Source organism: Euprymna scolopes, chromosome 25, assembly GCF_053919585.1.
Source record: "Euprymna scolopes isolate OS-2025 chromosome 25, ASM5391958v1, whole genome shotgun sequence".
Classification (NCBI taxonomy): domain Eukaryota; kingdom Metazoa; phylum Mollusca; class Cephalopoda; order Sepiida; family Sepiolidae; genus Euprymna; species Euprymna scolopes.
Genome location: NC_136506.1, coordinates 88,371,851 through 88,384,350, shown reverse-complemented (window position 1 = coordinate 88,384,350; position 12,500 = coordinate 88,371,851). Strand labels below are relative to the sequence as shown.

The window sequence follows — 12,500 nt, the reverse complement described above, 5'->3', positions numbered from 1 at the left end:
CAACGCTACACAATGGAGTGTGTAAATATCTCCACTGGACGATCTGTAAAAAATTAAATATTGAATGTAGCAGCAAGTCCTGGGAACATGTTTACCAGAAAGATCAGTTGGAAATAAGTTATACACCATTCACTATGATTATGCAATTCTTACAGCTCCGTACCTAGAAAACAAAACTATTAAACCTGACACAGTGATATGGAACAAGAAGGATAAAGAAGGAACCTTAGAAGTTAGTGTCCCGAATAATGCTGGATTAAACAAAGAGGGAAAAGATAAAATACCAAGGTTTCATGTACAACATGAAAAGAAACTGGAATCTTAGGAAGATCTTAATCATTCCAGTAATTATAGGAAAAGTGAACCTATGAAAAAAAAAAAAAAAAAAAAAATTTCAAAAACTACCTGGCAAATATACCTGGTGAACCAAATGCAAGAGAGATATAAACACTTAAAGGCGTAGTTAGAATTTTAAAAACTGCTCTCAGTTGGAATGTTTGAGAAGATAGTGGGTGAATGTCTGGCATCCGGTATGATGCCCTATCCCCAGCTAGAACAAAATAAAAATTAAATAAAAAGAGAAAGGTGACAGCAAGGAAGCCCAATGAACTGACGTCACTGAGTTGGTTGGTTATTTTATGGCATATCAACCCTTTTCAGGTTATTTAATGCCGAATCCAAAGATTTTGAAGAAAAATTTTTTAATAGACTATATTTGTTGTTGTCAAGTCGGTTTCTATTTAACCCATAGTTGGGACCTTAATAGGTACTACCACTCCGGGTCAGAGTGGACCTGGGAGCAATGGCAATTACAGGGTGGCTCCAAACCTCCTAAAGCCCGCAAGCTGGGGCCTCACCACTGGATATAGTTTAAGGTCATATCCAGGACCAGACGTCACTGGGAGAGGGACATATTTCTGGCTGGGCAGTACCAGTTGGCCTTGACTTGCAATATGAATGAAGACATTGTGTTCTAAGGAAAATTGCAGGGAAGTTTTGGACAGATTTGAAAAGCGAAAACAACTGCTCATACCCAAATAAAATGTTAAGAACTCAAATTTCGAGAAATTTGAGTAGAGAACTGTAAACAATCTGCGAATTCTATTATCCGATCGAGGTTAGATAGAAACCCTATCCAACCAAAGATATTTACCCAGCATACCCATGAACATTACTAGCAGGACGTCTGGCATTGCCCGGTCGTAAGATATGCTTATATTTTAATTCATGCCGACAATGTATTTATTATTATAGAAACAACTCACTATCAATTATAATATTGAACTTAATATATAGTAGAGAGATTAAAACTATATATATATATATATAATGACTTGGGTGGAATCAGCTAGAATAGAAACCAAAGCATACAACTCACACACATACATTATATATATATATATATATATATATATATATATATATATATATAATATATATACACACACACACACACATATATATATATATATATATATATATACACACACTAGCAAGCAGCCTGGTGTTGCTCAGTCATAAAATATGCATAAATATTATATTTTAATGAATACAGACACAGACGTGCATGCGAGTATTGTTTTGTTTTTTTTTTAAAACAGTTCAATTCTTGTAAATTAAAAAAAAAAGAGCCAAGATCAAAACCAAAACCTAAAGTACGATAACCATTAGACCAGCTTGACACGGTCCTTAAAAAAGTGTTTTCCAACCTATTTAACCTTTAAAAAGCCGTTATGTTTCACAGCTACACATGCACATTTGTGAAACGGTTGACAAAAAAAAAAAAAAATCTAGTCACGTCCACATACCAATTTTTCAATTTTGACCCCCTTAGCTGTCACCCACTTTTTTTAACAAGCCACAAAATAGACATTAGGCATGTACACACTCAAACTCCAATATGCAACAATATAAGAGAGCTAAATGATTTGATTTCAAATCTAGCTAATGACATGTAAGCCATATATATATATATATATATATATATATATATATACACTGCTTTAAACCTTTTGAATTCACTACTATTGTATAGGGAAAAGATAACAAAGTATCAAGGACTTATGTATGATATGAAACGAAATTGGAAGTTAAGACGTTTCAATTATACCAGTCATCATAGGAGCAACTGGGCTTATGAAAATAACTTTAAAAAGTACATAGCAAGCATACCCGGTGAACCAAGTGCAAGTGAAATACAAACGATTGCACTGAAAGGGACAGCTAGAATCCTGAAAAGATCTCTTGGTTGGACTCACTAAAATAGGGGTAAATGTCAGACATCTGGTTGGATGTCCCATCCCCTAGAAGAAAAAGTTTAAGAAAAAATAGAGAACGAGCTCTATAATAAATATGAAATCTGCATAAAAGAAAATATCACATTTAAGCATGCTGGGCGGTCTGCTAGTATATAATAATATTATTTTTGCGATAGCATTAAATACCCAACATGATATCTAAACAAATTTAAGTTGTTTGTATTATTTATAGAAGTACTTATAGAAATAATTAATAGAAATAGAAATTGAAAAGATCAATGTGTGATTTTACTTGCCTTTTAGTTGTTTAAATGGAATACGGTTACCCAAAAGGTATAATTATTAAGCAGTCAGTATGAAATTTAGCAGTGTGCTGAAATGGAAATACTGATCTGGTGTTAAGTGGTGGCATGTTAGTAAAGATTTTATAGGGAGGGAAAATGATTGCCATGTTCTCTTTAAAGACAATATTGAAACAGGTAGTCATCTCGGACTAAATGATGGTTGGTTGGTTGGTTGGTTTTGTTTTACGGCATATCAACCTGGACTAAATGGAATAACTTTTGTAATAAGTGAAAATGCAGAAATACTGGAAAAAGTCGTGATAGTTCTGAGTGGAAAAAATGTGAAGAGGAAGTGTTCCGTTATCTGCAGTTGAAGAGCTACAAAGACAGAACCAGTACCATTAAAACAAGGGACCTTTTGTGTTCTAGAATTTATTTTTCTACAGTAACCACCATTCTCAATGCATTTTTGCCAGAAATTCGATGATGCACGTCAATGACAGGGATTATTTTCTTGCAGTCTCACACCATCAACATCTGCAACAAAGGTGAAACTTTTAAGTTATGAATCAATAAGTTCAGTCATCATAACAATGCAATCCCATCTAATATACATATATGTTTTACATAAGCATTTATATGTTGCTACACATTCATGAGCATGTTTCAGTCAACCAGTTACAAGTAACTAAAGACCTCTTCAGGCGATATTGCTTATACAAAAGTAGAGGCCATATATGTGTGTGAGTGAACACATTTTTACTTACCTTAAATGATTGCGAGGAGAGTAAATACAAAGAAGTTTATAGAAGACTAGCAGGGTATCCGGTGTTGCTCGGTCGTAAAATATGTTTAAATATATTTTCATTTATGCAGATTTTGTATTTATTATTATGGAGCCCATTTATCTATTGATTATTATATTGTACCTAATATATAATAGTGATTTCCAAAATAATATGACATAGGTGCGATCAGCCTGGATTGAAACTAAAACATTTAATGATCCAGCCTTAGTTGTTACCTGTTGTTGAGCTATCAGCAGATGCATAAATAGTTAAAAATTAACCAGCTTTAATGTATAAATGTATATTTGTGCATGCATACAAATAGTACGCTTAGTCAACTTAGACTTGCCAAGTTCCAATTTTTTCAATTTTGATTCCTTAGCAGCTATTTTTACCGGCCAAAACCCATAAAAGGACGGATCATTTACGGCATATATTTACGGCATATCAGCCCTTTTCGGGTTATTTAATGCCAAATCCAGTTATTTTGAAAATAGCATTCAGGTTGCCTCCAATTATTTTGTAGAAGGTGTTTTTTCTTTAAGCTACTTGTATCTTCAATCGCTAGTTTGTACTGTTTGGTTTGGTTTGGTTGTTTTATAGTGGATTTTATCATTTTTGTCCCCTGCCCTGCAGAACATAAATTAGTTTTGCAATGGGAGAGGGAAAAGGGTTACAGTATTAATGTTTGGTATATTTTAAGTTAGTCAAAAAGTGGGGGAGATAGAAAGAGAAAGAGGAAATGGGAAGAAGGAAAAGGGGGGGGGAAGGTGGGTTGTTGTTTTTGTAGGACATAAGTTTTGCAAAAGGAAGTAGAAAAACAAAAAAAAGCATCAATGTTAGGGTGGATTTCGTCTCAGGAAGCCAATATCTTCAAACAGCCTGATCTGGTAGCACCAGGCATCTTGGAAGAGATGCAGTAAAAAAAAAAAAAAAAAAAAAAAAAAAGGAGGGACAAACAGACATAGTGAGTTTTAAAGATTAGATTTTACTTACAACTGGTGTCAAAACTTGTTGTTCAACTGGTTGGCGACGGAGGGTGTTGAAAACCATGAGGGTGAGAACAAAGAGGGAAATGACCATCGCAATGAGGCCAAACACAACACCCATGGAAAACCATATTCGCATAAATGTTGGCTTGAACTGGCCAAGGCGGACGAAAGCTCTGTTGAAGCAGGTTGTGTACCATCGTAGTTGGCAGATGGAAAGAGAGATACCGCTGCCTTCCAACAAGTGTAAATAATACCGCGCTGTTTGATGGTAGGTCTGAAAAGAAAAAAAGATTCAAGTTCATTATATGGAATGAAAACAGCTTCGTTTTCTTTTATTTTAAAATAACAAAACACTATGTATAATCATACAGTTTGCATGGTGCACAGACAAAAGATGACATACCTTTTTACAGTTATCAATTTGTAGGCTATTTGGTACAGGCAGATGCTGAAATAAATACTTTCATGAAAGAGTATCACCAAACAACTCCTTCATCCTTAACTGTAGCTTTATTCTTATACTTCAGGGCTCTATGGTTGCAACCTCTTGGCTTTTATTATATCTTTGCCGTAGTATCGTATTCTAGCTTCCTAGGAATCAAGTTATGATTTTGCCAAGTGAACCTCTTGGTTCAAACTTTCTTGATCTAGAACTCTCCTTCAGATATAAGACCTCGTTTCTGCTTATGCAATCTCTTACGTAAAAAGGTCAATCCTTGTTATCCAACTATTTTTTGTATTACAAAAATTTGATTCTTGATTGTAAATATCCTAAACTGGCTTTAAAACTGCTTTTCATTTAAAATTTATTATTTCAAACATTTTTAGATATCACAAATTCCATTATGTTATTATTTAAGCTTTCTGTATTGTTAGTATTCATTCGTTCATCCATCATCATCTGGACCAAACAGGAATTTTTTTTCTTTCATGCTCAGTTATATAACCTGTATTCTACCGATCTGCAAAAAAAAAAAATGAATACAAATACAAAACAAAAAAACTAGAGACAAAAAAAGAGGAAAAGGAAAAGAGAAAAAGGAAAAGAGAAAAAGGAAAAAGAGAAAAAGGAAAAGAGAAAAAGGAAAAAGAGAAAAAGGAAAAGAGGAAAAGGAAAAAGAGGAAAAGGAAAAGAGAAAAAAAAAAGAGAAAAAAAAGAGAAAAAAAAGAGAAAGAGGAGAAAGAGGAAAAAGAGGAACAAAAAGAGAAAGAGGAACAAAAAGAGAAAGAGGAACAAAAAGAGAAAGAGGAACAAAAAGAGAAAGAGGAACAAAAAGAGAAAGGGGAACAAAAAGAGAAAGAGGAACAAAAAGAGAAAGAGGAACAAAAAGAGAAAGAGGAACAAAAAGAGAAAGAGGAACAAAAAGAGAAAGAGGAACAAAAAGAGAAAGAGGAACAAAAAGAGAAAGAGGAACAAAAAGAGAAAGAGGAACAAAAAGAGAAAGAGGAACAAAAAGAGAAAGAGGAACAAAAAGAGAAAGAGGAACAAAAAGAGAAAGAGGAACAAAAAGAGAAAGAGGAACAAAAAGAGAAAGAGGAAAAAAAAGAGAAAGAGGAAAAAAAAGAGAAAGAGGAAAAAAAAGAGAAAGAGGAAAAAAAAGAGAAAGAGGGGAAAAAGAGAAAGAGGAGAAAAAAAAGAGAAAGAGGAGAAAAAAAAGAGAAAGAGGAGAAAAAAAAGAGAAAGAGGAGAAAAAAAAGAGAAAGAGGAGAAAAAAAAGAGAAAGAGGAGAAAAAAAAGAGAAAGAGGAGAAAAAAAAGAGAAAGAGGAGAAAAAAAAGAGAAAGAGGAGAAAAAAAAGAGAAAGAGGAGAAAAAAAAGAGAAAGAGGAGAAAAAAAAGAGAAAGAGGAGAAAAAAAAGAGAAAGAGGAGAAAAAAAAGAGAAAGAGGAAAAAAAAAGAGAAAGAGGAAAAAAAAAGAGAAAGAGGAAAAAAAAAGAGAAAGAGGAAAAAAAAAGAGAAAGAGGAAAAAAAAAGAGAAAGAGGAAAAAAAAAGAGAAAGAGGAAAAAAAAGAGAAAGAGGAAAAAAAAAGAGAAAGAGGAAAAAAAAAGAGAAAGAGGAAAAAAAAAGAGAAAGAGGAAAAAAAAGAGAAAGAGGAAAAAAAAGAGAAAGAGGAAAAAAAAGAGAAAGAGGAAAAAAAAGAGAAAGAGGAAAAAAAAGAGAAAGAGGAAAAAAAAGAGAAAGAGGAAAAAAAGAGAAAGAGGAAAAAAAGAGAAAGAGGAAAAAAAGAGAAAGAGGAAAAAAAGAGAAAGAGGAAAAAAAGAGAAAGAGGAAAAAAAAGAGAAAGAGGAAAAAAAAGAGAAAGAGGAAAAAAAGAGAAAGGGGAAAAAAAAGAGAAAGAGGAAAAAAAAGAGAAAGAGGAAAAAAAAAGAGAGAGAGGAAAAAAAAGAGAGGAAAAAAGAGAGGAAAAAAAAGAGAGGAAAAAAAGAGGAAAAAAAAAAGAGGAAAAAAAAAAGAGGAAAAAAAGAGAAAAAGGAAAAAAGAAAAAGGAAAAAAAGAAAAAGGAAAAAAAAGAGAAAAAGGAAAAAAGAGAAAAAGGAAAAAAGAGAAAAAGGAAAAAAGAGAAAAAGGAAAAAAGAGAAAAAGGAAAAAAGAGAAAAAGGAAAAAAGAGAAAAAGGAAAAAAGAGAAAAAGGAAAAAAAGAGAAAAAGGAAAAAAAGAGAAAAAGGAAAAAAAGAGAAAAAGGAAAAAAAGAGAAAAAGGAAAAAAAGAGAAAAAGGAAAAAAAGAGAAAAAGGAAAAAAAGAGAAAAACTAAAACTCAAAAGTAAAGACTCCTGGGCAACGTCAGGTTACTAGATACCACAAAAAAATAATTGTATTTTACTTATGTAGTAAGCAATTAAACATGTCCGATTTTCCACCAAATCAAATTAATAAAATCCAGGCAGAATTCTAATTTGATATTAAATATAAATTATGCATTCAGTCTGCATTTTGACAGAAATATGAAATATTAATAATTTTTTATAGCAGTACTAGCCGGTCGCCCGGCATTGCCTAGTTGTAAAATGCACATAAAATATTTTAATTATAATTTGTTTATTTTCTTTATATAAATATAGTCATATCTTACTATGATATGACTATATTTACACAAAGACAATAAAAAATATTATAATTTGCTCTCTTATCAACGACCCTTGTTGGAATTCAATGATTCTTATCTTTTGAATATTTTTCAACCTGGAATAAAAAGTATTTTAATTCATACAGAAACGGAGACGTGCATGCGACTATTGTTTTTTTCTTAATCCACTAGACCAGCTTGACACGATCTTTAAAAAGTGTTTTCTAATCTACTTATTCTTAACATAAAAAATCTGTCATGAGGACGATTCATGCATTCGTGAAACCAATGCCCCCCCACCAAATACCCCTAAGCAGCACTTTTTTCCAGATGAAAACCGATTAAAGCTTTCCACGTGTCTGAATACCCTATATACCAAATTTCAAGTCTCTAGATCAGAAATTTGTTGAGTATATATGTTAGGAATTGTCCACACACACTTTTATAAATAGATATAGGGAGTGCACGGCAGTCCAGTGGATAATGTATGACTGGCTGACAATCTGGGTGCCAATTGTTTGAATCCCGTTCGTTAAAAAAAAAAAAAAAAAAAAAAAAAAAAAAAAATACACTTAATGTTGGCAACCTTTACATAGTCCCTTCTGTAACTATCCCATTTCTTTCTATGAAGAATTCTGATTAGAAATTGAAATACATCAGGAAACCAATTCCAACAACAGAATCTTTGGATTCATACGATATGATGAGGAGCAATATATATATAAGAGCGTAGCCATCAACAATTGTATGTTTTTTCAGACTTATTTTTTTTAATATTTTTAAATATTTTTATAACGCATTTAAAGCCTTGTTCTGCTCTATGTAATAAAATGTGCAGCATGCGATAAATCCTACATAGGAACCACTAAAAACCTTAGTAATAGAGTAGCCTTACATCGCTCTAACATCAAAATCACAGAAAATAGACACCTGCATGTGTCACAGCACATACACACATGCATTGGAGGAAAATTCGAGATAATGCCCATTTTCCAAACTGACTACTACTACTACATACTAACACAAGAAAAAAAACTTCATAAAGTTCAACCTCGCTTTAAACATATCCCAATAACAATACACATAAATAGGCTAAACACAAAATACACTTAGTGCACGCATGCTTATGCAAATGTACATTTTCACACACAAATCAAAACAAGCACAATAAAGCACGCAAACACATTCATGGGTACGCGCGTCCATATCCAACATAATACCATTCTAGATTAGGAAAACTTTAACCAATATCAGTGTGGTGCATCTATGCGTGTGTGTGTGTGTGTATATATGTATGTGTATATGTATGTATGTGTGTGTGTATATGTATGTATGTGTGTGTGTATATGTATGTATGTGTGTGTGTATATGTATGTATGTGTGTGTGTATATGTATGTATGTGTGTGTATATGTATCTATGTGTGTGTATGTATGTATGTATGTATGTATGTGTGTGTATGTATGTGTGTATATGTATGTATGTGTGTGTATATGTATGTGTGTATGTGTGTGTATGCATGTATGTATGTGTGTGTATGCATGTATGTATGTGTGTGTATGCATGTATGTATGTGTGTGTATGCATGTATGTATGTGTGTGTATGCATGTATGTATGTGTGTGTATGCATGTATGTATGTGTGTGTATGCATGTATGTATGTGTGTGTATGCATGTATGTATGTGTGTGTATGCATGTATGTATGTGCGTGTATGCATGTATGTATGTGCGTGTATGCATGTATGTATGTGCGTGTATGCATGTATGTATGTGTGTGTATGCATGTATGTATGTGTGTGTATGCATGTATGTATGTGTGTGTATGCATGTATGTATGTGTGTGTATGCATGTATGTATGTGTGTGTATGCATGTATGTATGTGTGTGTATGCATGTATGTATGTATGTGTGTGTATGCATGTATGTATGTGTGTGTATATGTATGTATGTGTGTGTATATGTATGTGTGTGTATATGTATGTATGTATGTGTGTATATGTATGTATGTGTGTGTGTATATGTATGTATGTGTCAGGGTTGGATCAAATACTGACTTAACAATTGAAATACAAATACTTTCGTTAAGGTTACCAGAAATACAAATACTTTTATTCCTAACTCTACAAATACAAATACTAACGCTAAAAATACAAATACAAATACTTTTATTCCTCAATCTCAAAATACAAATAAAAATACAATAACTGATTTAAACAATCTGAAAATATGCGAAGAAAAGAAGAAAAAAGAAGAAATATTTCCTTCCAAATTTGACATCTACATTACACTCTATATCATGTCCTCATTGCATTTTATCATCATTAGAGCTCTGAAAGTTTCTGGGCCAAGTTTGGCTCGCTCTGGGGTATAAAAATTACCAGCCTTGCTGAAAACTCTTTCAGATGGTGCCGATGTTGCACAGCACCCTAGAATATTTCTGGCGAAAGGCTTCAAAATCTTGAAGCTCTTGTTTTCCCGCCAGTACCTCAGTGGGTTGACGTCAAAAGCCAGAACACATTCTTCTAAGTAGGAATCGAGTTCTGCCTTTACCGCTGTAGTGTCGCTTATTGATGGACTTACATTTAGCTTCCCAATTTCACAGACAGGTTACATAAAAGAGATGTTTATAAATGTTTTTTTTTACGATTATGATATTAGTAACCATTTGGAGTTACAATCTATTTAGTATTACACATGAAATCTGAAGAAAACACTTACAATGAGTAAACATGCGAGTATAATCGACAGATTTCTAAGATGACAGCATAATTGAAAAGTAGTTGGTTATTATCTTAGACTCCACATCTACTTACCATTTTTACTAGTGCCATCTTTTCCATACCATATTTATTGGTACAATTTGTAAATAAGTTTCTATTTGTCAATCATATTCTTAAAAGAATTATGTCAGTCGTCAGAAGACCAAATTTACTCAGGGGATTGGAGGTATCAACTTAAAATATCTCTAAAATATTGATAAATTTAATTTTAGTCATAACTCTAAAACTAGACTTTGTTTCCAAGAACAATCTATGCGTCATTAAGGTAAATGTGTCTATTAATCCAAGATAGTAAGAAAATCTATAATTATTGACTTTTAATTAAACTTTTGGGACTACTCAGGAAAAAGTATATGAATACTTAAAAATATTCATTTTAAATACAACTTTAAATAGCTATAGTTATAAGTTTTCAAATTTCTATAAATTGAAAATAAATTAATTCAATTAATTTCAAAACACTACTTTTAAAGAATTTCAAACGAAAAATACAAGAATTAATTATTTCAGAGGAAATATACTCAGTGACCTAATTGGCAGGGACAAGGCGCCAGCACTAAAAAATGTCCCCAAAATGGTTTCATACTCAACTGTGAACTCTTTGAAAGGGTCCATATAGACATTTAGTAAGTAACTGTGAAACCGGATTAAACATTTAGGTGTGAGATTCGCTTAGTGTGAGAGGGTGTAAATCCATGAATGGGAGTGGGAGGTCAAAAGTTTTTTTTTTTTAAATCTACAAGTTTAGACATCCAAACAACTGTTTAAATTACTTTATTATAACTTTTTCTTTAATAATCCATATTTAATAAATATTTATATAAAATTATCCGAAAAAGGCCAAATTTGAAGCATAAATTTGAAAAAAAAAAACAAACAAAAATTTTGAAAGCCAAACTGCTTCAAAAAAAGCCAAATTCGCGAAATTTGGCCTTAAAAAAGCCAAGCTGGCAACCCTGAATTGAAGCTACTTGACTCACAGACTTATCGTCACTCAAAATGATTTCTCCATTGCCTATGACCTCACTCAGATTGTTCAGGAACCTACCCGTGTGCCCGATAATGACGGCCAGTATGCGAGCCTACTAGACCTTTTTCTCACAACTTGCCCTGAACTATGTTCAGTTTCTGTTCTGTCGCCTCTTGGATCTTCCGACCACTCTGTTGTATCAATTAAGATAAAAATGAAATGTAATAAGTCCCCAGACGTACCACTTCATCGTACAGTATATCGATACACTAAGGCTGACTGGGATAGCTTCCGTACATTTATATCTGATCTACCTCTGCATTCCATGTTTAAAAAGGATGTGTCCTCTATAGTATTAGACCTAACTGAATGGTTAATTGTAGGTATTGACCATTTCATACCCTCTAAAAAGTTTCAGCAAAAACCTAACAGCCAGCCATGGTTCTCTCCAGAATGTGCTGCTGCCATTGCGCACAGAAATCACTTTTTCCACTGCTTCAAACGTAATAGATGTATGGAAACTAAAGCCGTTTTCAGGACTGCCAGCAACCATTGTAAGAAAGTAATAAGGAACGCAAGAGAGTTGTATGCTCAATCTGTTAAGTCCAAAGTAGCTGAGCAGCGGCTTGGTTCCCACCAGTTTTGGCAAATAGCAAACAGAATCCTGAACAGAGGCGTGTGCTCCATCCCAACTATTATCAATGGACCTGAGGTAATCTCGTCAGCATCAGACAAAGCCAAACTCTTTGTCAAGAACTTTGCAGCTAATTCTACCCTTTGCGACCAAGACCGCCAACCCCCAATATTTCCTCCTGTATCAGAAAACACGCTATGTGATATACGTATATCTGTACGTGATGTTGCCAAGCTAATCAAAAACCTTGATTCCAGTAAAGCAACTGGCCCTGATGGTATTCCAATTATAGTACTCAAAAAACTTCAACCTGAACTAGCGCCCATACTTACAAAACTGTTTAAACGTTGTCTTAAGGAGAATAGTTTCCCATCTCCCTGGAAAATCTCATCAGTATGCCCTGTATTTAAGAATTCAGGTGATCGCTCATCCCCCTCTCAGTACAGGCCAATAAGTCTCCTGTGCGTCATGAGTAAGTTGCTAGAATCTGTGTTAAATACAGAAGTAATCAAACATCTCAACAAAAATAACCTTCTTAGTGACACTCAATATGGTTTCCGTTCTGCTAGATCTACAGCAGATGTCCTTACAGTTATATCGCATAGGATTAGCAAATCTCTCGACGGTGGCAATCTTTCTAGGGCAATTGCTCTTGACATATCTAAAGCCTTTGATAGGGTATGGCATAAAGGTTTACTTCATAAGATCGCTAGCTATGGTATAGCTGGA

The 12,500-nt window shown here is 33.4% G+C and overlaps 1 protein-coding gene across 1 annotated transcript in view; it reads right to left on the bottom strand.

Moving 5' to 3' along the window:
• LOC145247494 (membrane-bound transcription factor site-2 protease-like) overlaps positions 1–12,500 on the bottom strand; it is a 116,321-nt gene that overhangs the window by 59,819 nt on the left and 44,002 nt on the right. The window contains exon 2 of the mRNA XM_080109307.1: positions 4,327–4,596. Within this exon, the coding sequence (XP_079965433.1) occupies positions 4,327–4,596 (270 nt within the window). The remainder of the gene's footprint in view (positions 1–4,326; positions 4,597–12,500) is intronic.